We start from the raw sequence: 14,490 nt of genomic DNA, 5'->3' as shown, positions 1-14,490 counted from the left end.
TATTTAACATAAAATTATCAAACTTTAAATTATAATATTAATATAATTAATTTAAATATATTTAAAATAATTATATATATTAATTTAATCATTTAATATAATATAATATAATATATATAAAAAATTAAATTTAAACAAAATAACAAGTTTTTGGAAACCCAAACTTGAGCTCCAGCTCACCAACAGACACTCAAGCCCGAGCCCAAGCTCAATTCACATGAATCAAGCTCAAGCTCTCAACTCTTGCGAGCTGAAGCTAAGTTCGGTAAAACTCAAGTTGCCCCGATTCAATTATGAACCCTAACTTTTTTGAAGTGAATTGACATTATCAGTCCATTTCCACTTCCTCTGTCGCAAAGTGTTGAAACTATCCATGACCAGTAGTCACCCACAAACGGAGATGACAACTTAACCGTTCTTGGGATCAAACTGCCTCACTCGAACTCAAAGAAACATAAGAACATAAAAGATCTTCACAATCCAACCCTACACTACTTTTTGAGAAAATGTCAACAAGAAAGCAGAAACCAACCTACAAAAAGTCTAACAAACAAAAGTCTTAATCCAAAAGCAGTATGCCACATCATTTTTGTTATTGAAAGAGAGGCCACAATATATGTACACACACATTAAATGCAGAGCATGCGGCGGCCTGAGCCTGATTAAATCCAAAAGCAGCAGCAGCAGCAGCATATTATCTCTTCTTAACAGCAGAGCCATTGTGTACTGAGGTTTGAGATTTTCTGTTAAAACAAGAAGTCCCAAGGACCTACTACTACTACTTACTACCCTACTAGTTACTACTGCAACAACTAACATCTGTTACCATTGCTAACAAGAAAAGATACATCAAGGAGAAAGAGGGGAAAGAAAGAAAGTCGACTTGAACTAACAAGCAACGGAAGAAAGTCAAGGAAGACGTCGGTTCACTCCATGGTTTTAAGAAGCCTAAACAGTCCAGCTGCTTCTCGGATCCTGGAGAACTCGATGCAGAATGCTTGAACCTCAATGAAAAGATCTTGAACTGCAAGCAAGCATAAGCAAAGGATTAGTACGAACATACATAGTAGCCCCAGTCCAGCAGCATAAGCTCCCACGCATGTTTGATTAATCTTATTGATTATGGTTTGGTTCATCATGGTCGTATTATTCAAAGCAGAGGGAAAACCACTTGACATAAATAAATAAGAACAACCAAAATATCTTGCCTAATGGAATTAAATCAAGTCTAGGCTCCATCAATGGACATTCTAGGGAACATCATGCAAGCCTTAACTGTAAAATCAGTAAAGGAAACACTTTTATGGCGTGCAGTAGCCCAACAAATGGATGCTGTAACATATAATGGCCGGGGATTGTGCAAAGAGGACCATCCAGCATGGTTATATCACATTATAAACAACAGTTTTCGATCACACTCAAGCCCGCTGCTTGTGCTGTTCTAACTTCAGAAACTAAAGGCAACTACTCTAAAATGCCTATAAAAAGCCAGGACCACATCCATAGACATAGCAATAGATGTTTGCAAAAATCTTTTCACTAGGAAAAGCTTCAGATAATCTAGATAGAAATTTTCTAAAAATGGATTTAACTTTCAGGCCTCAATTTATTGCCAAGAAGTTGGAGAAGATAAGAACAAAAGGCCTCGGATACAACTTTCAGAACTACTCATATCACTATTGCTATTACTAACACGTTTTCCTGGAGAAACTGCATGGGATGAGATCTGCAAACTTTCTTTTCTTTATTTCCTTTGTTCGAAACCATCCTACAGATGTTTTTTTTAGCAACTACAAATTTAGAAAATTGGACAACAAAGTTTTACTGTTTTCTATTTGGATTTTTTTTTCTCGCTTGAATACGTTCTCCAAATTTCTGGTTTTTGAAGTTACTGAAAACAGACAAACCTGCTTTCCCCAACTGGACAGCCATTAATGCCTTCAACTTATTCATTTTCTGGGTCACCTTTATTAAGTTTCCGCATCATCTGCAACAATGTATAGTATGTCATGTCTCATAAAATCTTTTGAGGCTGCATTTCTAATACTGTTTTGCAGAATGATCTTCCACCTTCCAACGACCTATTTAATTATATCATATTTCCTTGTTCCTTGAACGTTTCATACGTTTACATCTGCCACCTGACGGACCAGTAGAACCTAAAAAAAAAAAAACCTAAGAAAGAAAATTTGCTTCACTCTCTTAACTCATCCAATCATCAGATCACTGGCATCCTCAGTTCCACAAGATTCCCTACTTTGGGGGGGAGATCATATTTGTATGCAATCTTCTTGATTTTTTTGCAGAGAGGCCATTTTCATAACTCGAACCTATAACTTTTGATCACAAAGTAGCAAAATTAACATTGCTACCAAGGCCTGCCCGCCCTTGGATCATTGAACAATAAATTCAATATTCTAATAGTTTAATATTGTTACTTTGGTGAAGAATAATAAAAAATGATACAACAATAACAACAAATCTTCAATCCGAGCAGATGAGATCAGCTATATTAATTCTAGCTAGCCAATTATCTCAATCCATGATCATATCTTTTGTAAGGCCATCATATCTAATGCCACATCTAAGAGTTTCTTACCATTTTTTCCCTTTTTATCCTCAACCTCTTCTACCACAAACTGTTCTCATTCCATCCACTCACAAAGTTTACCAGATAAGTGGAGGAAAAGCATTTTAGTGCCAATTTATAAGGGAAAAGAGATGTTCAAAGTTGTGAAAATTATAGAGAAATCAAGCTAATGAGTCATATTTTGAAACTTTGGAATAAAGTGAAAAACAAAAGTGTCTGAAAACCAATTTGGTTCCAGGCCTGGTAAGTCAACAATGGAAGCTATATGCTTATTTAAGCACCTAATAGAAAAATATTGAGATAAACAAAAGGACTTCTATATGATCTTTATAAATTAAGAGAAAATTGTAAAGAATAATGCTATTTTCTGTTCTACAATAATGGTACAAGGGTGGCCTCTCTTATAGAAGAGGCATGTACAGCAAGATAGGAAACTAAAGAATAGGAACCTAGAGCATCTATACACAAAGGAAACAAAGCTATACACTTTAGGAAATCTAAGATATGTACACTCTTAGGAAGGTTTCCCAAGATGGGTTTAGGTAAGTCTCCAAAGATAGGAACTTCCATCTTGTGATACACTGCCATATTCTCGTGAGCTAACAAAAATAAATGTCAAAGTTCCTAGAGAAGTCTCATGGAAGATTTTAAGACAAAAAAGATGTAGGAACAAAAAGAAGATATTAGGAATTAGTTTTTTTGGGGGTTTATTTCCTATTTTCTTTTGCTTTCTTCAATTAGTAGATTATGTTAAAATCCTAATTAGTGTGGGATTACAAAAACCTAATTAGAGTAGGACTGTAGGATTATGTTTATTAGTTGCTTATCACGAAGCCCAAACACCAACACGGGGACACAATATGTCTCAAAAAAGTAGGGAGATAAAATGGTTGAGATATGTTAATAAAATAAACTTTTACATTTATAATTGCATAATAAACATGGATGTCTTGATATATATGACAAGAACAACACAACAGAATAAAAAAAAAACATACAATATATCAAGAAGACTCCACTCAGTCTCTAAACAACAACATATCCAGCTTTTATCCCACTATGTGGGGTCGGCTACATGAATTCTAGACTTCCATGTATTTTCTATTTTTTGTCATATCTTCATTGAGATCCATACACTTCGTATCAAACTTTAATATCTCCCTCAAAGTCTTCTTAGGTCTGCCTCTACCTCTTTTTTTGATTAATTGTTCTATTTCATCAACTCTCCTCACAGGAACGTCTTTTGGTCTCCTTCTCACATGACCAAACCATCTTAGTCTAGTCTCTCTCATCTTCTCCTCGATTGGCACTACTCCTATCTTATTACGAATAACTTCATTTCTAATTTTATCTTTTCTTGTATGGCCGCATATCCATCTTAACATCCTCATCTCCACTACACTCGTCTTTTGCTCATGTTGGTATTTGACTGCCCAACATTCTGAGCCGTACAATAAAACTGGTCTTATAGCTGTCCTATAGAATTTTCCTTTCAATTTTAATGGGATTTTACCATCACATAACGCCCCCGATACATTTCTCCATTTTAGCCAATCTGCCTTAATTCTATGTGTGACATCCTCATGAATTTCTCCATCTTTTTGAATCACTGATCCCAAATATTGAAAATGGTCTTTTCTTTGTAAGATTTGGTCTTCCAATTTTATTATAACATCATCCACTTTTGCATTCTTACTAAATTTACATTCCATATATTCTGTTTTCTTTCTGCTTAATTTAAATCCCTTAGATTCTAAATTGTTTCTCCATAACTCAAGCTTAGTGTTCACTCCTCCTTTTGTTTCATCCACCAACACTATGTCGTCTGCAAATAGCATACACCATGGCACCTCTGTCTGAATATCTTTAGTGAGTTCATCCATTACTAAAGCAAATAAGTATGGACTTAGTGCAGAACCTTGATGCAATCCTATTGTAATTTTAAACGGTTCAGTATCCCCTCCGCATGTTCTGACCCTTGTCTCTGCACCATGATACATGTCCTTAACGGCTTGTATATAGGCTATTCGGACTCATTTCTTCTCTAAAACCCTCCATAATACTTCTCTAGGGACCCTATCATAGGCATTTTCTAGATCTATAAACATCATATGTAGGTCCTTCTGATGATCCCGATACCTTTCCATTAGGTGCCTCAGTAGCTATATAGCTTCCATTGTTGACCTACCGGGCATGAAACCAAACTAATTTTCTGAGACCTCTGTTTCTTTTCTAAGCCTCTGCTCTATTACTCTCTCCCAGAGTTTCATGGTATGGCTCATTAACTTAATTCCTCTGTAATTTTCACAGTTTTGAACATCTCCATTGTTCTTATATATAGGGACTAAAGTACTCTTCCTCCACTCATCTGGCATCTTTTTTGATTTAAGAATCGCGTTAAATAATTTCGTTAGCCAGGAGATACCCTCTTCTCCCATGCATTTCCATGCTTCTATTGGTATATTATCCGGTCCCACCGCCTTATGATTTTTCATCTTTTCTAATGCTTGCCTTATTTCATTTGGACTTATGCGTCGATAAAATGTATAACTCACGTTCCCTTCAGAGTTACTAAGATGTCACAACCTAACTCTTGTGTCGCCATCATCATTGAATAATTTTGTGAAATACTCCTTCCATCTCTCCCTCATTCACTAATACATTTTGATTTTCATCTTTTATGCATTTCACTTGATTTAAATCCCTTGTTTTTCTTTCTCTTGCTTTAGCTAATTTATATATATCCCTTTCTCCATCTTTTGTATCAAATCGTTTATATAGATTCTCGTATGCTTTTGACCTTGCTTCACTAACAGCTTTTTTTGCTGCCTTTTTTGATTCTTTATAATTTTTTTGATTTTCTTCATTGTTGCACTGATATACAGCCTTATAGCAATTTTTCTTATTTTTAATTTTCAATTGCACTTCTTCATTCCACCACCAAGACTCCTTAAGGTTAGGGGCTCTACCATTTGTCTCTCCAAGCACTACCTTTGCTGTGTTTCTCAGTCTCTACTGTAATAAAATATTATATATAATATATATCCAAAAAGATCCACTTATTCTCCAGCATGATAACATACAGTTGTACAAAATATTTAAATATTATACATATATAAAGAAGAATGAAGTAGATTGGAAGACTCTTGAGGGCTCATACAGTTGTACAAAACCATCACCAAATTAGTCCATTTGGTATGTTAACTAAATCGCGTCTTCAATCCAAAATCAGAACTGGATTGGACCAATTTTTTCAAAATGTCTGGACTGAATACACTTCGTTCCCTAACTGAACCAAAAAATTGATTTTCCAATCCAGACCAAATTTGAACACCCCTATTCCCAAGAGAGCCATCAGCCACAGCCACCGCCACCACAGCCGCATGCGTAATCTAGCCACACAAATTGAATTTTTTGCATTATTTTATTGTATTTATGCTTTTAATCCATTCTTGTCGCAATTTGGATCAACACGCTTTTTATGATTACCCAAGTACTTATGCCCAAATTATCCAGTTATTTACCAATCTATCCTTAATAAAGCACAATTAACATTGTTGGTTTTCATTATTCTGTTCTGTTAATGGACTCTAACAGTGGCCACTAGGGTAAACCATTTTTGAAATTAACCAGCTTATGAGCTTCTAGTGAAAATCCTAGCATAGCTTGTGCTTATGCGGATTACCCGCCACAATGAAGCGGGAGCTTCTATGAAGAAAAAGAAAGAAACTGAAAAGAGAATTGAAACTGGGATTTACTGAAACTAATTCTTGAAATTAGAAACAGAAAATCAGTTGAGTATTTATAGACTGTGAACTCATCTGATTCTGTTAGAGATACAACTAACCTTGACAACTGTACAAAGACAAGTAGAGATGTCCTAACTAACAAACTCAACTAAACTACAACTACACTTAACAGAACTGCAGCTAATATTCTTTTGTACTGGACAAATAGAACAACTTCTTTCTACAATCTCCCTCAAATTAGACTCTGGAACTTGTGCTGATCTGAGAGTCTGCTGTTGAGAGAACTAGAGTACTATTCTTGAATCATCTTTCTTACAAGTCCGCTGTAGTTTATCTTTAACAGCATAGATAGGAGATAATGTTAGGCAACGTCTATTACATAAAAAGAGAAACCTGTCTCTAGGCAAACCTTAGGTGAGAATATCAGCTGTTTATATTGTGGGAATATATCTGATCTCCACCTCACCATTTTCAACTTTCTCTCTTAACAAAATGAACATCAATTTCAATATGTTTGGTGTATGAGTGGAAGACAGGATTTTCAGTAATATTTTTAGCTGCCAAATTGTCACACCAGATGATACGAATCTTAAAAAATGAAAAGCCCAGTTCAGCAAATAGAGACTTTAGCCACATAACTTCAGTAACTCCCAGTGATAAGAATATCATAAACATACACAAGAATGAACATAACAGAATGAATAGACTTCTTAATGAAAAGGGTAGCATCAGAAACTGCTCTTATAAAGACCCAATCTTGCAAAGCTGTCATAAGCTTTATCTACCAAGCACAAGGGGTTTGTTTAAGACCAGATAGAGACTTCTTTAGTTGACAGACATAAGGAGAAGACTCTGAGCTAATAAAACCTTCAGGTTGGAACATGCAGACTGCTTCAGTCAAATCTCCATCAAAAAAGGCATTGCTCACACCATCCCTATGGCTTCAATTGCATTTTATTACAAAACTGATTGTCATGCCTGTAAATAGCTTGATTGGCCAGGCCCCTTGTTCAGCCAACCTAACTAAGGCAGTGGACAACATTCACTTGTCGTGCTTACCCGGTCAACTGGACCCTCACTCAGTCAACTAAGTCGTGACAGTGAGTTATTTCCTCATTTACCTTGACTCAATTTAATCTCTTATCACCGGTCATCATTAAATTAATTAATACATTCTGATAACCTTATAAATTAGTAACAATTTCCATTAATAAGTTTTGGCAGAAATTTTTACTGCTATTAAATATCCTCAAAACTACAATGTAATATGAGGTATTACACACATGATATAATTTCTCTCAATCATCATATCCACAAGTACCATATATTTTCAAGTCAAAATCACGTCATAATCTAATCCTTACCTTATGATCCTAGACTAACTTCTTTACTCACAACTTTCCATGAAAATGTGAGAACCTTTGCAAATATAACACTACATCTGGACGCTAGCTCATTGTTCAGTGCATTAAAGCAAATATAGCATCAACGATTTAATAAGAGCTTCCATAAATTTTTTATTGTACTTCACCAATTGTCTTCTTTGCTTCCTTTTTAGCTAAAATATACATCTCCAAATCACTCTCATTAGCGCATGTTTGCAAAGTTTCATAACAAGCTCTATTGGTCTTGAATCTTGATCACGTTTGCACCTTCTCACCCTACCATTATGACTCCCTTACCATTCGGAGCTCTTTTGCTTAATTGTCTAAGAACAATATTTCTCATGCTTTGAATAGCATAGCCATCTCATTGCATAGTAGATTAACTTCAAATCTCACATTCAATCTCTTCTACACACTTTTTCTCAAAAATAACTTGTTTTCATTCAAATAGACTTCTTTCTTATCCTCCTTTCTCTTCTATGTTTTGTGCAGATATCAAGAACTAAAAAGCCTATGTTGAGTGGCACACACCTTGTATATCTTCACAATTATTAGAACACAAGCAATCCTTTTACATCATAAAAAAGTCTATATGGATGGTCAATAAGCTATTTTTATATGAGCACAAATATTCAACTTATGGTGCATTCAACATTTAGAGCATCTTCTTCTAAAACAATTTTAACAATGATAATCGAATCTCTCAAGCTCTTTATATCAGCAATCTAATCTTTTAAAGTCTTATTCATAATAGTAATGCAAACTTGTATATAATTTTTATTTTTATCTAATTGGATGTTAGGAGTATTTTGGAAATTTTCAGCTTTCGGGGTATATTTTGGGGTAAGTTAGTTTTGGGGTGTTTGTGAGAGCAAGGGTTTTGTTGGGGTTCCTAAAAGATAGTGAATTTTAGGAGTTATTAGCAAAATAGGAATTGGCTTCTCTTGGAAGCTCGTGGGCTGGTATAAATAGAGCTTCTGAGCCTCTTTTCAGCATTTTGAAGACAGAAATCTCTACAGAGAGTTCCAGCTCCAAACCAGCTAGGTTTTGAAGATCTGACGCTTGGGTTTTGAGGATTCAACCCTGCAGTGCCTACCAGTCCCTCCATCACTGCCATAGGCGTGAGAGGCTAGCAAGAAGCTGCTGCTACTTTGCTGTTCTAGGTCCGAAAGGTGAGATTTCAGTTGTTTCCATGTGCTATCTATTGTTTCAGGACTGCATCCTTGTGTGTTTTGCTGTTTTCTCCCTTATTCGCATAAAAAAGTCCACACTATTTCTCACAAGACCTTTTTCAAGTATCAAAATTCATATCTGGGCACCACAAACACTTGCCTTCACATCAATCCTTCTTGTCCCTTGGAGTTAAATAATATGTAATCTTCTCCTAATAATCACATCCATAACTTTCTTGTCAAAATTTCAAAATTCTATTATCAAATCTTGAGCCTCTAGTTCTAGACTAATTTCTCCCGTTCATGAAAATGCAATAACCCTTGCAAATTTAGCTCTACATCTAATCAACCATACAACCCCCCTAATATATTTTTTAATATACCCAAGCAATGTAGAGTGTTGCTAAGAGGGTTATCCAATAGTTGTAAAAGGTGTGCCTGCCGCTCAAGTCCCAGCTAAGGGCATCTTGCTCTATGACATGCATGTGTAATCTATAAGACATGCCTCACCCTGAGGCGCAAAGATGTTATGGTTTTGTGTTGGTAGTCAACTATCTAATGGATTTATCTTCCATTCGAGATTGGAATAACTGCATATACACATTATGATATTGAATCACAATCATGTCCACATTTTAAGGTCTTTTCATCATTTTTCCATATCATATCACATTTACAGGCCAACCCCACCTAGTAGGAATAAAGAATGGTGTGCTGGTCGTGGTGTTTATGTCACATTTACAGGTATTTCTAGTTCACAAAGATTAGACAGACTGCAATTTGGCATTCATAACTGAAACAATCTGCCGAAAATCATTCATCAAACAAAGGGGAAAAGAACAGAAGATAACAAAATGGTGAAAGAGATGATGCCTGCAACAGTCATATCACAATAAAATTGAATGGCTCAAACAGTTGTAACTGCATCTAAGAGAGCTTACCATTGATAATTTTGTTCCGGATTAGGCTCTGTAGGAAAACACACACAAGTCTCACAAGTCTGTTCTGCATGTATTTATCCTGCAACAGCGGATAAAGTTTAAGATGAGACATTTATAAGCCTTAGAGAATTTGCTGATGTGAATTAACTGTACACAACTTTTGCACTTCAGTTCTTTCAAGACAGTTCAACCGACAAAGAGTTACTTGAGTAATAAAACATGCTTTCCTCGCTTGACAAACTAAAATAAAGCAATTCATACAGACTTTTGCTCCACAAGTGTGTGATTCTTCGATTATTAACCACTTAATTGCTAACTGCTCTCTTTCATACTATATAACAATTTTTATGACATCCACAAATGTGGACCCCAGCAATAATCAAAATGGCAAAAAAGGGTGCTTCAGTAGACACTGACAAACTAGACACCTCTTGCTAAATTGGTCCAACATATAAGCGGAAAAATATTAACATGCACACATGGGGAAAGACAAATTTTGTATTCATCTCTAAATGATCCATATACAATCACTTGTATATAGTTCTAAAAACAAAAATTCCAAACCTCCATATTAGCAAGAGAGCAATGAAGGGCCCATTTACTACCAGCCCTCTTTTCTTTCTTTCTCCAAAAAAGGTTGACTTCAAAAGTATTAGGAAAAAAAATAGCAGAAGAAAAGTTTTGCAAAATATTTGGGTAACTGCTTAAAAAATTTATCTTTTTTCTAGTCATTTTTGTAATATATAAATAATATTAATACGCCTAGAAAAAAAAGAATGTTATACCTTACCAAAAGAAGTTACATAAAAATGTAAAATACATCTTATCTCTTTATATACAGTGCAAAAGAATAAAAAAACATATATATATATATTTATTTATTTACTTTTTTGGTCCAAAAACACTTGCCTTTTAAGGGGATAAAAATGGATAACTTCCAAACACCTTTAGAATTTCTAAATGGAGTGAAAAAGTAACTAAAAATATCTGCTTCAACTCAAAAATTCCCCTCCATAAAACTAAAAGTGGAAAAAAAAGACAATTTTCCTTATTATTATAGCTAATATGAACAAACCCAGTAAAAGCTCCACTCTGGGACTTGACAGTGGAAAGGCAATCTTCATGGCAAGCAAGCTTAAAGCTATAGCACACTTTGTCAAATTTGACCCTCAGGTGCTCAAAAACTCATGAAAATATATGTTTAATACATTACAATGTTCCTGACCTTACACCAGGTGCAATTCAACAATAGCTATGTGTGACGCCACACCCCGGGGGCATTAGAGAAAATCAAAAGTGGGAAAAATTAATTCACAAAGACGTATATAAATTTAATTTCCCACATTCCCAGCTAGAGGTCACTTGACACCACATTAACTTAATTAACCTCTAGTGGGTAACCATTACTTTCTTAGTAATGTTTTAACTTTAATGACAATTAAGGGTGAACTTGCACAACAAGATTGAACCTAATCCTTACTTACATGTACCAATTTTTGCATAAAACAACAATATGCTCAAGATACAATTTGATATATCATTACATCACACAAACATAACTGAACTCAGGTTAATTTTATATCCCCATAGCTGGTTCCTCTTTGCTTCTTGAGCTTTCCCTGTACATTAACATTAAATATGCTTATAAACATAGATGCCGATCCTACTACCCACGTCATGACAGCCATTGCATACCATCCTTGATTAAACCCTTCCCCTTGCTAGTACCTGCAAAACCCGGCACATTGAATGTGCGCTGATGAATATTGCTACCCATATAAGGGTTTACTTGCATTGTCAATTTTAAAAGCATGTATGAATTTGCATAGTTAGTTAAATGCTACATGATTTAATTTCCAGTTTGTATGCATTAAAGTTAATTTTCAAGGCTTTCAAGAAAGTCTGGGTGTTCTGTCAACAATCCAGGTGATTGGGATACAACTGAGTTGTGATTGGGACACATCACGGATGTGACTAGGAGATCTGTTGCGAGGGTACCGCAGGGATGCAAACAGTTGGCCACGTGGAAGTGACTAGGCAAATTGCATGGCACAATATGAGAGGACATCTCCAGATATTTATCACACCAAATCACGTGATTGGAGAAAGCTTCATGAAAGGAGATAGAGGTTCTGGAAGATAGCAAAGTTATCCGTGTGGTTGAGGATGAGATTGAGTATTTGAAAGTTTGTAAATATACCCCTACAGATAAAGATAGACCCCTGTAGATTAGGATAGATAGGGATATTTCTATCTTTTGTACACAGGCCAAAAGGCTATAAGTTGGGTTGCTTCCCTCAATTGTATTTCCATCTTCAATAGAATTTTCAAAGCTTTCTCTATTATATCTTTTGTTCTCTCTTTTGCTCTTTTGTTCTAGTGTCCTTATTTTCATAGTAGGAAGAAGATCGCGAGGATGGTGAAGTCTAGGGAAAAAGGTTGGCTTAGTCGTTACCAGGAGGGTAATTATGAGATAAGGCCAACACAGTTGGCTTAGTGAGTTCCAAGGTCATGACACAGTGCTCTTTGTAATACTTTGGGTTAAGGGTGGGGTGTTACACTATGCTTCAAGACTATAACAGTGAAAACAGAACAACCATGAAACCATGAATGGTGGACATCAACAGAGAAAGCGCTATTGTCAGATGGTTTGGCCAAATGATGTGCAAGAAATATATTTCATAATATACATGTTGTCATGCCCTTAACCCATGCAGGCCAACCATGTTAGCACTTAGTGCTTATCACCCCTTGTTGATTGCTCCATCAGCCTTTCAACCCCAAAGACATGCACACAAGATGTTATGTTTTGCATTGAGTATTGGAGATCTAAAAGGAAGAGAGATAGATCCCGGTTTGGTCTTTTGAGCAAGTCAGTTAGCTGACCGCTTACTGGCTTAACGGTCACTATTAGTTGAGGGGCAATTTAGGTACTGTTATATCTTTTTTTTCAATTCCCTTGTTATATCCGCCCTTATGTCTATATATAGAGGGCAAGATCAACATTCATTCATTTGTAAATTTCTCTATTGTGAACGAGTGCAGTGAGAAATCAAGAGAAATGCTAGATCTTGGCAGTCCTTGTAATCTTGGAGAGGATTGTGCTCGTGTGGGAGAAAGTCTTGGAAACTCTTATATCTGATTTCATTCATATTGGATTGCTCTCGGTACTGCTGGATGTAGGACTGATTTATCAGTTCAAACCAGGACAAATTCTCGATGCCTATTGTGTGGTTTAATTGTTCTTAACTTTGATCTTTTTCAATTCTGATTCTGTTCTTTAATTTTTGTTTATGTCATATGATTGTGCCGGTGAGTGAGAGTGTAAAGAGTGTTATATCTGTTGGCTTCTTGGGTGAATTAATAGACTATCAATGCTCCCACTTGTAACAAATTATCAAAGTCGGGTCCTTCATCAAGAACCGATTACAATAAACACATACATGTAGGAATGGCTTCTACAACCTCTGTTGCACAGTATGATGTGGAGAAATTTGATGGCCAAAACGATTTTGGCCTATGGAAGATGAAGATGAGGGCCTTATAGGGAAACCTAGGTCTGGAAGAAGCCTTGGAGGCTGAGAAGAAATTACCCGAAATCCTTATTGATGAACAGAAAAAGGAAATCAGTGAAATGAGAAAGGAAATCAACAAGAAAGCCTTTAACACTCTAATTCTTAGCCTTGGAGACAAAGTGTTGCGGGAAGTGTCAAAGATGACAACAGCAGAGGACCTTTGGAATAGGCTAGAAACTATCTATATGACCAAAACCCTATCTACCCAGTTGTATTTAAAAATAAAGTTCTTTTCATTCAAGATGATTGAGGGTCAAAGGTTACAAGATCACATTGATAGTTTTAATAAACTGTGTTTAGATCTTGAGAACATTGATATTAAATATGATGATGAGGATAAAGCTTTAGTCCTATTGCACTCACTTCCAAAACCATATAAGACTTTTGTAAACATCTTGAAGCATGGTAGAGATACATTGACTCTAGATGATGTAATAGGGGCTTTGAACTCAAAAGAATTACAACATAAAGTAGAGTCTAAAAAGACTACTGGAGATGTGTTAGCAGTGAGATTTAGGACAGAAAAGAGAGACCCTAGACATAAAGGTAGGTCTCGATCAAAGTCTAGAAGTGGCAAGAAAATTGTTAAGTGTTTCCATTGCCATGGAAAAGGACATATAAGAAGCATTGCCCGAATAGAAATAAAGTTTTCCAAGATAAGTCTAGCCCTGAATTCTCAAACTCCATTTGTGAGTTTGATTATGATAGTGCCAGTGCACTAGTGGCATCAAGTAAGGATGAGAAGGATGTGTGGGTGCTTGATTCGGGATGCTCATTTCATATGACTCCCCATAGAGAACGGTTGCAAAACTATAAGGATATTGGTGGAGGTAGAGTCCTTTTAGGAAACAACCATGAGTGTAGCATAATGGGAATTGGGGATATAAGACTTAGGATGCATGATGGTATAGTTAAAACCTTAACTGCTGTAAAGCATGTTCCTGATTTGAAAAGGAACCTAATATCCCTTGGAGAGTTAAATGAGAATGGATATTCCTATAAGGGGGATGGAGGAGTTCTTAAGATGTCAAGGGGGTCTCTAGTTTGCATGAAGGCTGTTCTTAAGAATGGCATTTAT

At 35.8% G+C, this 14,490-nt stretch overlaps 1 protein-coding gene across 4 annotated transcripts in view; it reads right to left on the bottom strand.

The window, feature by feature from the left end:
• Positions 1–559: 559 nt before the first annotated feature.
• Positions 560–14,490, bottom strand: part of LOC127803607 (uncharacterized) — a 37,413-nt gene continuing 23,482 nt past the window's right edge. For 2 of the 4 annotated variants that reach the window (XM_052339991.1, XM_052339992.1), the window contains exons 11-12: positions 9,838–9,916; positions 560–1,024 (exon numbers count right to left, since the gene is read on the bottom strand). In XM_052339991.1, the coding sequence (XP_052195951.1) occupies positions 927–1,024; positions 9,838–9,916 (177 nt within the window). In that variant the 3' untranslated portion in view covers positions 560–926. Of the gene's footprint in view, positions 1,025–1,907; positions 1,988–9,837; positions 9,917–11,532; positions 11,566–14,490 lie in introns of those variants that run through there. The other 2 variants (XR_008023538.1, XM_052339993.1) reach the window with 2 other exon arrangements.

This window comes from Diospyros lotus, chromosome 6 (genome assembly GCF_014633365.1).
Source record: "Diospyros lotus cultivar Yz01 chromosome 6, ASM1463336v1, whole genome shotgun sequence".
Classification (NCBI taxonomy): Eukaryota; Viridiplantae; Streptophyta; class Magnoliopsida; order Ericales; family Ebenaceae; genus Diospyros; species Diospyros lotus.
Note: the sequence above shows the minus strand (reverse complement) of the source record. Positions and strands in the feature narration are given on the sequence as shown.